General features: G+C 40.0%; 1 protein-coding gene across 1 annotated transcript; it reads right to left on the bottom strand.

Annotated features, from left to right (window-relative positions):
* Window positions 1–872: 872 nt before the first annotated feature.
* On the bottom strand, window positions 873–12643 carry LOC133009355 (aminopeptidase N-like). The gene is made up of 21 exons (XM_061076837.1): window positions 12304–12643; window positions 11145–11451; window positions 9840–9982; window positions 9609–9745; window positions 9185–9311; window positions 8829–8983; window positions 8229–8342; window positions 7965–8108; window positions 6873–6938; window positions 6501–6566; window positions 6251–6423; window positions 6019–6095; window positions 5340–5473; window positions 5195–5250; window positions 4652–4799; window positions 4436–4527; window positions 4229–4336; window positions 3967–4134; window positions 2448–2588; window positions 1579–1660; window positions 873–1028 (listed from the first exon to the last, which is right to left on the bottom strand). The coding sequence occupies exons 1-21, from the start codon at window positions 12641–12643 to the stop codon at window positions 873–875; spliced, it is 2934 nt and encodes a 977-aa protein (XP_060932820.1).
* Window positions 12644–16207: the final 3564 nt, after the last annotated feature.

Raw genomic sequence — 16207 nt, 5'->3', positions numbered from 1 at the left:
TAAGTAATAATTACAGATGTATCATTCTAAATTGATAATTTTATTGTTTTCATTAATTATTTAACTATTCTTAATGGATAACCTTATCATTTCTTATTAATTATCTTACTATTCTTAAGTGATAGCCTTATCATTTTTAATTATTTTTAATAAAATATTTCATGATTATTAATAATTAGCCAACGTCAAGTCTACTCCTATTGCACAACACTTATTTTACTTTTCTTCTTGTATACCTGTCTATCAATTCCCTGATAGATTAATATCATATTGACGGGTGTTTTTTGAATATATTTTTTCATTTGCACCTGCAATCCTTGAAGAAAATAAAAAGAAATAAATATATTTTTATCAGATCAATAAAGACAAGAATGTCTTCAACTTTATCAGATACTATTTTGTATTGTGACAAGAAAATAAAAATCCACTCTTTAATTTACAGAAAAACAGAAGAAGATAATGTTATTAAATACAGAGCTGATATGACCAAAAGAAGATGAACATATTTTTATTTACACGACATTACAAGAACAAAACTCAGAGTCTTTGACTTGTTACAAAAAATCTCCAATTGTGAGAAAATACTTTTACAAACCAAACTGTAATTTTGTTCATTTCAGAGATTTTGTGTATTTAAAACTATGATTTAAAAAAAGTATAAAACAAACAACAACAAAAACATCTTCTCTCCGGCTTTTAAATATCAAAACATAATTTCTGATTATGCTTTTATTTTCAAAGTATTGAAATACACTTTTATTCTACTTTTTCCAGTTGAGTGCAAAATCTCCTCTTGCTCCGAGCGAGACTCGTTGTGTTAGAAAAGGTTTGTTTCTAATCACATGTAAATGAAGGACGAATACGCAGCTTCATCAGGGCTTTGTTTCAGCCAAGAACCAGTTCAGGACGTTCTGCTTGTTCTCCGCGATCCATTTGATGTTGCCGATGGTTCTCTCGATGGACTGGTCCACCGCCAGGGTGCCGGAGCCGAAACCCACCTCTGAGTTATCGGCCTTGAACTGCTGCAGCTGTGATGAGGAACAAAACAGAGAAATAAGCATCTTGGGCAGTGACTCAGCAGTTTGACGTGATAACAACACAGATGGCTGAGAGGACAAAGTGTGGAAAACCTCCTCCTGGGTAATAAACTCATGAAAACACCAATGTTACAGGTTCCAAAAGAATAAGAAATTAGTGTCAGTGCCTCCTTCATTAAACACAAGCAGCAGGACACGATTTCTGTGATTTTTCTCATGTTTAAAAAAGCTGGAAGTTTTAAGTTTGTAGTTTTGTTGGAGGAAACAAGATATTGATGACATCTCCTTGAGTTTTCTGTAATGGTTTGGCTCCCAAAGGATTTAAATTTCAGCCATAATATTTTAACAATCTACGAAAATGTAAAACAATGCTATATTCTCCTGTAGAGGCCATAATTCTGTATGATAATTACTATGTTAAACATGTTTTGCTATATCGGAGAAGCACTTCAATGCTCAGCTCAAGTTACCTCAGAAAGCTCAAGAGACAAACGCTGTGTATATGTGTCATTCCATAAAAACTCAAAGTGGAATATCGAACCTGTTTCAGCTCAAAGTCAGTGGAGAAGCGTTTTGTGACGCCATTGATGAGGTTGGAGAAGGAGAACGATCCACCACCGTACCTGTGAGGGGAAATCAAACCATCAGCTGCAAATTAAAACCACTTCTACTTCGTTTTGCCTTTAAACCGTTTGTTCTCTTAATTTACGAACTCAAAGTAAAAGAAGCTGAGACATGATAGCTCTTCCTTACGCTAACTTAATGCACATGTGTACAGACTAATCTCATTAAAAGATATTTTTAATAAAAGCATCTACATTTTACTGGAGATGAAGGTGCAGCAGCCTGAGACCAGAAGAGAATTACAAGTCAGACAGCAAATTTCTTTTCTTGACTAAACTATTTCTCGAAATGAAAAATAAAGATCACCCTCTTCCAGTTTATTTCCTCTCATTGTCAGAATTCATGACTTTATATCAGTCAGTCAGGACATTAAACAGTTAAATACTAATCGGTTATCACACTGCTTATATTTGTGAAAAATTTAAATAGTTAAACATTTGTATAATATGAATAAGCAGTAAAATGTCCAACTACAGATTTCAATCAGCTGCACAGAAACTCCGCTCATCATCGTTTGAGTTGTGACCAAAGTTCGTCCGAGTCAACAAAAGATCTCACTGATGATAAGCTGGACTGTAAAACCACAGTAAATCTTTATATGTGTAACCGGGCTTCACTTTGTGTTTCCTAACACTCCATGAACCTGCGTTTATAACCTTTCACTCCCATTTAAAGTGTCCTATTCTGGACTAGATGCTGAGCACAGCTGAATCTCTGTAGACCATAAAACGTTTCTCACGTTTCACTGTGAGGCAGCGACGTTAGAAAATGCAGAGTCATACTCACTGATTGAAAATGTACGACCACCGGTCCCTGACAAAGTCCCACGCCAGAGGCTGACCAACCACGTTGTTGGCGATGTAGACGATAGTGGAGGTGGCGTCCTGCTTTCGGATCTTGTCTGGATCCAGAGTGTACTCCAGGTACCTGAGAGCATTAACACACAGCAGCAGGAGGAGTTTATATATATATATATATATATTGTTGGGAAACACGTTTTTTATGAAACCAAAGGCCAATTTCCGGCCTTCATGACTAGTCAAAAGCCTGAGGCCGCATGGCCTCTTTGTACAATTAGAAAGCCAAGGAACTCCCAGAATGCTGCATGTTCCTTTTGTTTCAGCAACTTCACACAGAGGTGTGAAAAGCCACCAGGGTCAACTCCAATTGGTCACTCTGGCCCCATGACCTGTGAGGTCACCGGGCCAATATAAGGAGACTTCTCCCCCTCCTCACTCAACCCTTTTTCTCCTGCATCGCAGAGGAGAGGGCCTGGAAGCTCCCAGCTCATCTCATCAAGGAAACCGCCTCTCAAATTAATCTACAAGAGGAGCGCAAAGGTCTAGCTTCCAGCTCACCTTCTCCCATGAAACCTTTCTCGCCCTTAAAGCTCTACAAACTCTTAGTAATTACTCGATGTCCTGCAAGAGAACTTCAACCGGCAATTGAACTGCACATCTCAACAGGACCGCGTCGGCAAAACACTCAGAACCAGAAGACGTCACACAACAGGCAGGACGAAAGGCGAACTGCACAGCAACTTTCTCCCTTTCTTAGGACTGGTAACATACTGGGCTTAATTATTATACTAGACTAAGCAAGACTGTTTATTTGATTCTGTGTGGTGTTTCTAAGCTTGATATATGTGGTGAAATTGTGTTTATAAGTTAAATGAAAGTTGATGTTAGTTACGCTCTACACAGACCCTTTCATTCTCTGATTACCATTCACACAGACACACGCATATCCCTACACCTACTTATCTCCCCCACTTCAGAAGAAGAAGAAGGGGGGCTGTTAACTTTAGTGGGCCAAACCACCATTTTGAAAGCATGCTGAAGAAGGTGTGAACTCTGGTCAGCTATTTTGTGAAGCACCCTAATTTACATACACAAACACACACTCAATGTTTTTCTTTCACAAATGTTCTTTCATTAATGTTGCATGAGTGAACTTTGCCAACCTCTACACTGTCAACTCTATAACCTTCACGGTTCATTATATAATCTTTAATAGTAAATATTGATATTTCGAATTGTACAAGATCTAAATGAGACTGATCTTAATCAATAAATTGGCTATCTTTTCCCTTCTTTGAAGGGTGGTGCCCCGAGGTAACTTTACAAACTAAATATTAATATTTTAAATATTAATGTTTTATATTTTATTTTGATAACCAAATGTATTGAATGCCGAAAGACACCATATCATGGTATCACTCCTAACCATTATTGCACAATAATATATATGTATGTGTGTATAAATGTGTATTTATACTGTATAAATATTGGTAAGTTGAGCAGACCTTTGGAGCAGCCAGGTTTGTTTTGTGCAAGCCAGAGCCGAGCGCAGTTTTTCAGCTTCACCAGCGATGGTGGCGTTCTGAAACTCCATCCAAGCAAAGTCCCACTCTATAGCGCCACCTGCTGCGATGGCATTGCAGTACACCGTGGTACGTAGGTTGGGGTGGATCCTGGGGAAGAGAGGAAGTGTCTAAATATCAGTACAGCACAGATAATGCAGTCTAATAGTAATAAGTAATCCATTGGGATGGTGTTTACACTCACCGGTTAACCTTGGAGTCCATCCATTGTTTGAACAATCCCTTCACCAGGGTTTGACATTCCTCATAGCCCGTCTTACACGCCTGGCTGATGGCATTCACCTGATTGTACCTGAAGGAGACATGAGGAAGACGAGCGTTAGAAGACGTGAAGAGGATGTGCGGAAGCGTGTTTGTGAAGTGCTCTGGACCCTGAGGGATCTTTACTCACTGGTCAAAGTGTCCAGTCGGTACTTTAGACCAGTTATTAGTCAACCCCTTGTAGTAATTAAACAGAGGGACGACCTGCTTCCTCAGATAATCCTAAAAACAAGGAGAACATGCTGCAGTTAAGGAAATCGGATATTTCCATTAAGGTTCAGATCATGAAAGAAACTCAATTAGCTTTGCTTCTTTATATTTGTATGTATTTTTTAATGTTGCACACCTGCATGGGGCCGTAGACCTCGCTGCGGTCAAACATGAGGTAAAAGAAGTTCAGGTTTGACAGAGCCGATTGCCAGGGCATGTAGTCTCTCTCCTGGTTCAGGTACTTGGTCGTACTGAGGGCGCGGACTGTCGGGATGATCTTTGCTCTGTGGAGTTTACAACATGTTAAAAAAGTTATACATTCCACTCTTTAATACGCTGCAGAAATTTATGACATTGTCTTGATTTGTATAATTGATGTTTTTTTTGTAATAGTAATAGAACTTTATTCTTGTAACGTTGTAACTTTATTCTCCTAATATTGTAACTTTATTCTCTCAATGTTGCAACTTTATTGTCTTAATGTTGCAACTTTATTCTCTTAATGTTTCAACTTTATTCTATCAATGTTGCAACTTTATTGTCTTAATGTTGCAACTTTATTTTCTAAATGTTGCAACTTTATTCTCTTCATGATTCAACTTTATTCTCTTTATGTTCTCTTAACAATTTTCTGCCTTTGCTTTCATCCTCTGTTCAATATCACATCAGCTCGACTCACCTCGCCAAGTTAAAAGCATCGTCCACCAGCTGAGCTCTGTTGATCACTCGAATAAGCTGCAAAAACAACATGTCTCTGTTAGTTCTCTTGAGAGGAAACATTAGGAAACATGTTTGTATGAAGGCATCAGTCAGAAGTGTCTTACCTTATGATTGGTGTTCAGAGCGTTTAGCAGCTTGTCCCAGTTGCTGTCGTCATAGTTGACTCTGTAGTAACCCACCACATCGAGGTTGGCCAGCACCCACTCATCTCCTGTCGTCTTCATCGCATTGTTTGTTGCTACAGACGACAAGGAGCTCGGAGTTACAACGTTTTCTCTCCTCAAACTCTGAACTAGGCTTCATGTGTTTGTTCCATTGTTAGTTTTGGTTTCACGTTGTAATTTAGAGACTAAAGAATTCTATCCTGTCGTCATCACCTACGTGGGCGGAGTCTAGATCTATACTTGACTCTGATTGGTTGGTAGACGGTGTGTGTCCGACGTAAATTTGTTGTCAATTCAGCTGTTGTATTCGCTAACATTTTTTTAATGAACTGAGTAGAAAAAAATAGACGTTCCTTTTGAAATGAGAAAGCGAATTAACTGGTTTGCTTTGTTAATCTCGTTGCCACGGTAATATCTTTATGGTTCAAACATTATATTTGCGAAAGGAGTTGAAAAGAGGAATAGTTACTCAAGGCAAAAATTATATGTACTGATATATGATGGTTAATTTGACTTATGATTGATTGCCGAAAGACAAACCACAACCATCTAAGAATAGTGCGTGTAAATGAATCTGACTTAAAATCCCAACATTGTTGCTGAAGTCTGTACATCATACCCCATTTTTGCTCCAGCCAATAAGGTATCTGGGGTGTGTCCTTCTTAGCCCACTTGATTGGAACAATCCATTCGTAACTATAGGTGAAACAAATACATCAATTAGTCTAGTTCTCGCTGTTTATGCATTTGGCTTTGTGAAGACGAAAGTGGAGAATTCATATTTTGTATCGTTAGTAGGTCATGACTTTGTTATGTACTTTGTTTGTTTGATAGAAAGTGTGTGATCATACTTGAAGGGAGACGGAGTTGTGACTTCAGAGTCTGGATCCAGGAGAAAGTGCTTCTGGGAGACGTCCCCACTGGTGGTGTTTATGGTGACCACAGGGAAACCCATCTGCAGCACCCAGGTGTCCATGATGCCCTGGACACTTTTTGGCAGATCAGTGCCAGTGGCGTTAACGGCCTGTGGAAACAAAACCATAAGTAACAGACTAATCTAAATGTTCAATGAATGTGAAGAAGCTGGAGAAAAGAACTTGCCATTTGCAAATGGTAAATCAGGTCGTTGTAAACTGCATTCCCAAATGCATATTCCTTCAGGTAGGTCTGCAAGAGAAAACAATCAGAGGCTATTTAGCTTTGCAGGGTTAAACTTAGGCTTAATACTTTAATTCATACGTTACTTTCAACTAATTTTGTCCTAGCCCTTCTTATTGTCAACCATCGTTCTGTGCTTTTTTATGTGTTCTGGCATCGGAACCATTTTGAAAGTATCAATATGTAAAATCTGAGACAAAACTCAACTCTAATGAATGGTCACATTCTCATGTTTGAGAAACAAACAGAGAACACGTTTGAAAAGATTTGCCGATGTGGGAATTATTGTATTGCGTTCCTCAATGAGGTCCTTACCCTGAGTCCCCTTACGAAGATTTCTTCAGTGAGGAAATTCGACAGCATTCTCAGAACAGCAGCTCCCTGAGGAAAGACAAAGTAATTTGACCTGTTCAGGTGAGCGAAATAATGAAGTCATTCCGACTAGGGATGGGCATTCGATTAAATTGTCTTCATCGATCGTCGGGAGAGTTAATGGCGAATTTTCGATTAATCATTAATATTTTTATATTAAAATTCACTATTTATGGGCTGTTAAAATGCAGTGAAAATAGAAAAAACACAGCGTGTTTCCTCATTGAGATCTGTATTACAAGATGAACAACTCTTGTGGCAGTTAAACGGGATCGTTCAATGGTTACACTTGAAAATCTGCGCTGCTGTACTCTTCAGCCCCGCTGAGCGAGCAGCTAGCCGCTGAGAGCTAGCTGGACTACGCGGCTCTCGACCTCCTACTCCGGCCGTTGTCGCGTCCTCACTCCCGGAACCCCTCCACCAGACTCGGGTCTGTACGGGTCCGAAGAGGCTAGCTTTCGAGCTAGCCTCCGCTAGCTGCGGCGGCTAGCTGCGGAGCTCGGCTGAATGTCCGCACACGGACCCTCAGTCTACGGGGAAGGGAACCCGTACAGACCCTGGTCTGGGTGAGGTTCCGGGATTGATGACATGACAACAACCGGACTGAGAGGTCGAGAACCGTCAAATCCATCTAGCTCCCAGCGGCCGGTCCCCCAGCAGGGCTTGAAGAGTAAAACTCCGGACTGCTTCCTACAGCTGCTAACGTCGTCACTGTGCTGCGTTTAGGCAAATCGGGTATTCTGACCTCCTACTCATGCGCTCATGGAGACGTATAGCTTCGCAGTGAACGCAACAGAATTTCGTCGAAGACAAAATAATGTCCTCGACGAAATTCTTTATGATCAATTAATCGATCGTCGATTAGTTATGCCCATCCCTAATTCCAACAATCAAATAGTTCTATGGGACAGGAATATAAAACATAACCTGGGTTCATTGATGTTAGGAAGATACATGATATGAGAGTGGGACACAAACGAAGTCCACACAATGTAAATCATTGAAACTCATGAGGTGGAAGGAGTGTGACTTCACCTTGCTGTACGAGATGGCATCGAACAGCTCGCTGATCTGCTCTGGTCTCTGGATGTCTTCTGCTTTGGCCGACAGCGGGTGAGAAGAGGCCAGAGCATCGATGGCAAACACCCTGTGGACATCGTTGAGCACGATGAGGTCATTCTGTTGAAACAAATTCGACAGAACGCTGTAAACGCCCCCGGTCACCAGCTCCAGTGTTCTACATGAGTTCAGATTAGTCCATCGGTGAGAGGGAGACACCATAGACCGGGAAATACTCACTATGCTCCAGTCTGGTTCGGCCACGTTTGCTCCCAGGTACTCAACATAAGATGCAAAGCCTTCATTCAGCCACAAGTCATTCCACCACCTCAGGGTCACCAGATTACCAAACCACTACAAAGACAGCACAGAGAAAAAAATGTCTATGCCAAGATAATGAGCTCAAAAGAAATGTAAACAGCAGGAATGCAAACTCAACTACTTTCAGATGCAACATCCGTGAAGCTACTTGAATATTTTTCAATTGAGACGTGAAGCAAAGGGCATCCAAGTCCTCTTGACCTTTGTTTCAAGGCTATACAGAATTATCACTTTGTCTACTGGACGGGTCACCACAAGAATGTGCCGTGCTCTCCAGTGGTGTTCCCCAGGGTTTCCTCCTGGGTCCTATGCTTTTTTTACCTCAGCCTGGGAGGTTATGTTTCCACTGTGTCTGTCTGTCTGATAGTCAACAGAAGTACTGGACAGATAAACACAACACTTCCACACAAACATCACTCTCACCCACAACGAATTGTTCACCGCATTCGTTCACTTGACGGACAAAAGAAAAGCCTTGACATTAGTGGAGGTGAACCCAGAAATGACATTAAAACGAACCATGTGAGCAAGTTCATGAGCAATGATGGTAGCAATCCTCTCCTTGTTGGAGTTGGAAGAGACTCCTTCATCGTAGAGCAGCGCCGTCTCTCTGTACGTGATCAGACCCCAGTTCTCCATGGCTCCAGCGTTGAAGTCTGGCAGAGCGATTTGATCTGTGTTAGGAAAGAGATCATTCGTGGTTAATGCCCAGAAAATAGAATTATCAAGTACAATTCATTATTTGAGGGTGTTTGGACTCTCAAAGGCTTCATAAGCGAAACAGAGAGTAGCCTCCTCAGGTTGGCTGATTAGGGATCTACTCTCTGGGTGAAACCAGACTCATTCAGATCCAGATCATCATGTGGCTGACTCACCAGATTTGGGCAGAGGGTAACTGGAATTGTAATATCCCTCAAAGAACTTAAGGATGGGTCCAGTTTTGTTGAGGGCGTAAGCGCCTTGTCCTGCATCGATAGCAGGCTTCCGGGCGAAGATACGGATCTGAGCAGACAATCAAACACATAAGCAACATTCATTTCTGTTTGCCTGAATATTTATTTATTGAAAACCAGTGAACCTTTATGCTTTTAATTTGATACCAGCTGTTTAACGCATGCTATTAAAGTGAGAAGCGATGTTGTTTGTATCGTTTAACTTGTAACGAAGTTGTAGCTAATAAAAAAGGGCAGATTAGAAAAAAACGTTATCAGTAATTGAAACTGTCAGTTTTAAAATGCTGGTTGTTGCTGCTTCCTGTAAATACAAACTGAGTTCATGGCAGAGGTACGGGTCAGTTACCAAAACGTCATCAACGGTGTTGCTGATGAAGGTGAACTCGCTGACGATGAAGGCCAGCAGGTAGGTGGACATTTTCTCAGTCTGCTCAAAATCTGTCTGCTTCAGATTCTTGCCATCAATGATGACGGCCTTTGAGTCTGTACAAGAGAAAAGTTATTTTTATGTATCTTCCTCATTAATTCAATATGTCTTAGACGGTGAATATAAACGTGTTATTGTCGTGCAACTCACCTCTTTGTGCCCCGTTGGACAAGGCGACTGTTTCAGGGTCGTGGATCAGAGTGATGTTGAAAGTAGCTTTCATAGCCGGCTCGTCAAAACAAGGGAAAGCCTTTCTGGCGTCTGTCGGCTGCATCTGAGTGGTCGCAACAACCCTGACAGGAAAAAGACAAATTAAGTTTGTGTTTGAAAAACAGCTCAATGTTTTCAGCAAATAGCTTGTATGGAGTTTTGCCAAAAGCAAGACGGTTAAATTAATTTAATCAATCACTTTTAATCTCTCATTGGAGTAGGACTTCTTTAGCCTGGATCAGCTCAAAGCCTGGAGACTGTGACTTCAAACTGTCTATGTTCGGTCTTTTTTTTTACAAAAAACAACTTTTAAAATAAAAACTCTTTTTAGGACCAAACTGAGAGTTTCTAAACCAGACATGGGCAAAATACGACCCGCGGGCCGTTTACGGCCCGTTGGGCTTTTTAATCCGGCCCGCCGACCTTGTCCAAATTAAAAAAAAAAAAAAATTTAATTAAAATTTTTTGTTTTTTTTTGTTTTTGGAAACTAACAATTTTGTAGCACTTAAATGGCACGTACTTATAGAACTTTGTAGTTTTGCTTTATTTTTGAAGAAATCGTACTTTCTTGATTCTTGTAGTTCTGGGTTTGAACCCTTGGGGTTGAATGCACTTATTGTAAGTTGCTTTGGATAAAAGCGTCAGCTAAATTAAATTTGCCCATATAGGCATATGATCTCCCTTTACTTTTTCCCTTTGCCCTGTGAGCCCTTCTGTAAAATGAGAGGATCAAGGAAACAAAAAGTGGACAATGAGATCCGAGTGTTTAACACGGAGTCGACAACAAAATACTTTTTCACTGATGTCCAATCGAAGGCTGTATGCCTGATATGCCGAGAAACTGTCGCAGCTTTCAGGGAGTACAACATCAGCGTCACTTTGCTACGAAGTCATCCAACGCAAGAACGGGTTGCAGCTCAGAGGTTGGCGACTTATTTACAGACTCAGCAACATTTTTTTTCACAGACAAACTGCGAATAAAGAGTCATCTACCAAGGCATGTTTTTTGGGGGGCATTCGAAATAGCAAAGGCTAGCAAGCCTTTTTCTGAAGGCGGGTTTTTGTTAAATGGCTTTGCAAATAAGTGCTTTGCTACTTGGTAAAGGCAAAATCCTTTCATGTAATGATATTTCCATGTCATTTATATTAGTTCACAAAAACACTCCATCCATCTGTTTGCCCACCCCTGTTCTAAACCCTCTGGATTCACACTCGATGTTATCGGACACATTAGGTTCACATACTTGCGCTGTCCATTCTCCATGTACACGCTCCGGTAGAATCCTCCCAGGTCATCAGCCAGCTCCCCAGTGAAGGCGGTGTACAGGTGGTACCATTGGTCCTTCATGAGTTTCCCGTCCAGCTGCAGGACCAGGTACTGAGTCACAGGCTGCGGCCACGAAGACTTGATCGCCGGGGCCTTGACGCCACTGTTGACCGCGGTAAGGTTCGCCCACTGGCCATTCTCAAGTGTGGTGTAGTTCAGCTTATTGGAGTGGATGATAATCACGTCTGTGTCCTCGGTGCACTGAAACTTCACAGTGGACTCACCTGCAAGAACATGAAATAACTTATTTAGAAACTCAGTCACAACCAATGAATCAAGCTGCAGCACAAATTACACAGAATCATTGATATCAGTTAACTGTCAGTAAGCAATTTTTTTTGTTCTGTTTGAAAAAGCACCTGAAGTTGTTTTAAAAAGTTGTTTGCACTGATGCGTCTCTGACAACTCGCCACAGCGATGACGAGAACTCAGCCAATAAAATGATATCTCCACCTTGGGACATCATATAATTAAACTTTATCTCGGAGCAACTATCTTGTCCTATCAAGATCAAATAATATATCACCTATCAGGACTCACAATGTAAAGTATCTTTACTTTGTAGTGATTCATAATATTAACGGCAATTATTAATTAATATAAACTGTATTTTTTTATTTTATTTACAATGTACTATACTAGATACCTAGATATATGCAAACATCTATAAAGAACTTTAGCATGAAGAACTAACACCAGACAGGTAAATAAAATGAGAATAAATGAACATGAGCAGAGGAATTTAGAACAATATTATAAATGAAATCATAAATAAAGAAGTAAAATAAGTGTAAAGAGTTGATGTGAACCATTTATAAAAGAAGGTTTTAAAAAGTCTGTCTCATTCCAATTAAACTCAGATGTGTCAAAGGGGCCTTCAGGTGATGGGTGAGTGAGGGTCAGATGTCAGGAGACTCATCCTGATCCAGAATCCTATAATTCATTAACCTCTCGTCTGACTTTACCTCCATCACTGTTTCATCTGTTTGAAAAGCTGCCACACTCCTGCAGCTTTTACTTCTTAAACACAGAGGATGATTTAATTTAACTCAAACACCAACGCTACTGATTCTCACCAGTGAAGATGAAGAGTCCAGTGATGGGGTCTTCCATCAGCCGGGGCCACAGCAGGACGTTGTAGTGCTCCGGCACCAGGCTCTTGGGGAGCCGGTACTTGTCCCAGGCTTCGTTGGACGGGACAGTCGTCATTTCAGGCTTGGACGACGTTGGTCCAACAGTCGGTCCGACAGTCGGCCCGACAGTCGGTCCGACTGTCGGTGAAACCTGATTGTCGTTATTTTTAGCCTTTTCCTGCGAGTAGACGACAGACAGAGCTATGATGGTTGCCAGGGCCCCTGCACCCAGGACGACCCCCCCCACCCCAACAGCTTTACTAATGTAGAAACCTTTCCCCATGTCGTGTGCCTGTACGGGAATCCTCACACTGAGGGCACGCAGAGGTGGAAGGTGAACTTTTATACAGCATCCTCCCTCCCATTCACTGCAACAGGTGATACATTAACAGTGAGATTGCAGATGTGGACCTGACACAGTGATAACGACTCGTGACTGAGTAAAAGCTCCGGACACAAGGTAAACAGGGAGGATTCTCATGTTAATACTTCTAGAGGATTCATTTGTCTCTATTCCATCAAAGATATCACCTCCTTTGTTTTTCTGCATTTTGGACCCAGGATATATGACATTTAAATATATATGTTCACATATTACAGAAGGGGTGCTTTTAAAGGAACAGTTGAACCTTTAAGTGAAAACTGCGAGTTATAAAGGAAAAGATAGAAATCAGCCTTGAACAGTTAGAGTCCACTTTCAGAACGTCTCTGGTTCCGGGAGTAAACTTACCATTCATTTTCTCCATTGACATTTCAGAAAATCCTTTAAATTAATAGTTTTGATCCCGGAACCAGGTCGACCAGCTACAGTATGAATATTGACCCTAAAATATTTGATTCAGAGCAAAGAATTGATTGTAAAACAGAAAAAAGGCGAATTATTTTGAGAGCGAAGGAACTACACATCCCAGAAACCACTGGGAATGATGTTTCCATAGATTTCCAGCTGCTTCCTCTTGAATTTGACATTGTTGTAGTGATTTTCTCTAAAGGAACGTTTCATGTGAGAAAGAGAAAGCTTGGATCCTTTGTGGTTATTGTAATGTAACACTGAACTATCCGATCTTAGCTGACACTATTTGAAGAGATTGTTTCCCAATCTCATAGCTTGAGGCAAGTCTACCTTGGATGGTTAAATTATTATGGCTGGTAATCAAAATGAACAGCTGCTGTTAACATGTTCGTTAACAGTCCTTTAAAATGACACACAGATGTCAGTGCTTTGTTATTCTCTGAGAATTCAGTGTAATATTGAAACCGCACGTGATCCTGATCCGCACCAGAACATAATGAGTTCTTCCTCGACTCAGCTCAGCTCACGAAAACATGTTTTTGTTGGCGCAGGTAAAAATTCTTATCTTCTATGATTCATGGGTTCATCAGGTCCTCACAAGAGTAATTCAAACATAAATAAATGAAAGGGTTGATTAAAAACTAATAAAGACTTATAAAAGATAATCTTATCATATTCCACTACAGGTGAGCAACTCCTCCCACAGAAGATCACAGGAGGTATGAAGCTAATTTAATAAAGCTGCTGGGAAACGGATCATAAATGTCAAAGATTTCAAACCTTGATTTGATAATTAATGAAGCAGCAGTATTGAGGTTAGTAAAGGTTAGTTTCAGCTGTCAATCAGTATCTCAGGCAGTTTTTATATGAGCTAACTAATTCAAATGAAAACATACAGGAGGTAAAACTTCTTATCTCTAATCGATCACGATGCAACAGGTTCATCAGCTTCTCACAAGAGTAAATGAAACTTAAATAAAACAATCTATTTCTATTCTAAATTCCTGTGTTGATGAAATAAAATGGAATTAATTTACAATCAACTGGTGCAACAGGATTCTGTCATCATTTAGAAATACAACAATCAGCCACAACTTTAAAATCACTGACTCCTGATGTTTTCTAGTCATTGATGTTAATGAATATCATGTTTTAATGTTATGAGTTTTAAACTGATGAAAAAAGATTATTCTGAATTTCTGCATCAAGGATTTAAGGTCTTTATTGTCATAGTCAGGTAAAATGTAATTTATAAGAGGCTTCTCAATCCCAGAAATATTATTATATTATATTATATAAAAAAAAATACAGAAATAAAGGGTAAAACAACATAAGTAGCAGCATCAGCAAATTACTACTATTTGTAAATTAAATTAATTAAATATGAACTAGACTTCAGATTTCCATATCCCCTGAAAACAGTAGTAGACTGATACTGAAAGACTTCTTTTTAATTTTAATAATCCATCATTAAAAAGTTGCTAAAATTATGGGCCAGAAAGAAACTTAAAAAATACTGTATTTCCTCAGGAATTGAACATTGGAATGATAAAGTATTTTACTCTTTTATATTTCTTACAACATGAATGACAACACTAATGTTGCTTCTCTCAGTCTCCAGATCACCTTCAAGTCATTTATCTCGTGTTATATTCTGTGGTTACATTTTAACAGAGAGTTTGAATAACCACTCAGTGAATATCTTTTTATGGCGGCGCAGCTGTGAAGCACATGAGTCATTCGAGGGGACTGAACCTTTCAGCTCTGAACCTTTCAGCTCTGCTCGACATCTCGGGATCTGCAGATCCACCCTTCGACCTTCCTCCTGCCGGAACCACTTTAAAGAGGACGGTTGCTTCTCGTTTTGCAGCAGCTGGGACGAGGACGGATTCACTGAAGTCTGATTCCAGAACACAAGGAAATAGACGAGAGCTCAGACGATAGTTAACTCTTCCTTTATCAGATGAAAATATCCTCACAGCCTCGTGTCCTTACACCCAAAAGTTTTCTGTTTTGGTGTCATGTTTATACTCCGTCTACAGGAGATTATGTTTTCAAGTGTGTCTGTTGGTTTGTTTATTGTCAGCAGGATCATGTGAAAGTTAATAAATCAATTCCACCAAATTATTATTTTTTATTTTATTATCTAGTTTCAACAGTTTATTCATATTCACTCTTTATTTTAAATCTGCAACATAATAATGTTAATCCGGTAACAATGGTGACAATACATTTTTTAAACTGAGTATTATTTGTAATTCACAATTTATGATAGGATACTGTAAAGATGATTCATGCTGCAACCAAAATATCTAATTCTCAAAGCTGAAATAAACCATATTATAATATTTTATATATTTACATAAAATCACAGTGACTCCATGTAGACGTTACCATCCCATTCATTCCTGCTGCACTGGTTTGTGAAACCACAGCAGCTGGTTTTCTAACGTCTCCTCCTTGGCAACATATTAACCTTAGTCTCTCACTGGAGAAGAGGAGGAACATCCCGGGTCAGCTGCTCAACGTGCTGTACAGCCAAGAGGTGAAGATTCATATCTCACATGACTCCAACCCTCCTCCGAGATAAACACAGTTATTAAAATCCTGAACAACATGTCCCAAACTTCAAAGTTATATAAGATGTAGATAAGTGAATTTGTTGCAGTAGAATCCGGTAAACAAGATAGAACATAAAGATGACACAACAATACGTCTGTAAAACATCACCTTGGCTATTGTGACGATATCTGTGGCCTTGTGGTTATCACGTTTATATTCTGATAAACGCATCTGTGACTGTGATGTTCAGGTCAAAGGAAAGACACGAGTTCATTGACTGTGCAGACACGGAGGACTTATTACTTACGGAAGTTTTCTTTACAGAAGTTAAGTCTGTTATTCTATCTTCCTAGATAGAGGTTCGTCAGTCGTCTCCACAGGAGATCACAACCGAGTCAACCACAAGAACCAGAACACTGACTGGGCCGTCCTGTTTACACTCCTTTGCTAAATTTCCCTGTGTCGAAGGACCAATAAAGTCTTCTTATCTTA

The sequence above is a fragment of the Limanda limanda genome, chromosome 8 (assembly GCF_963576545.1).
Source record: "Limanda limanda chromosome 8, fLimLim1.1, whole genome shotgun sequence".
Taxonomy (NCBI): Eukaryota; Metazoa; Chordata; class Actinopteri; order Pleuronectiformes; family Pleuronectidae; genus Limanda; species Limanda limanda.
Note: the sequence above shows the minus strand (reverse complement) of the source record. Positions and strands in the feature narration are given on the sequence as shown.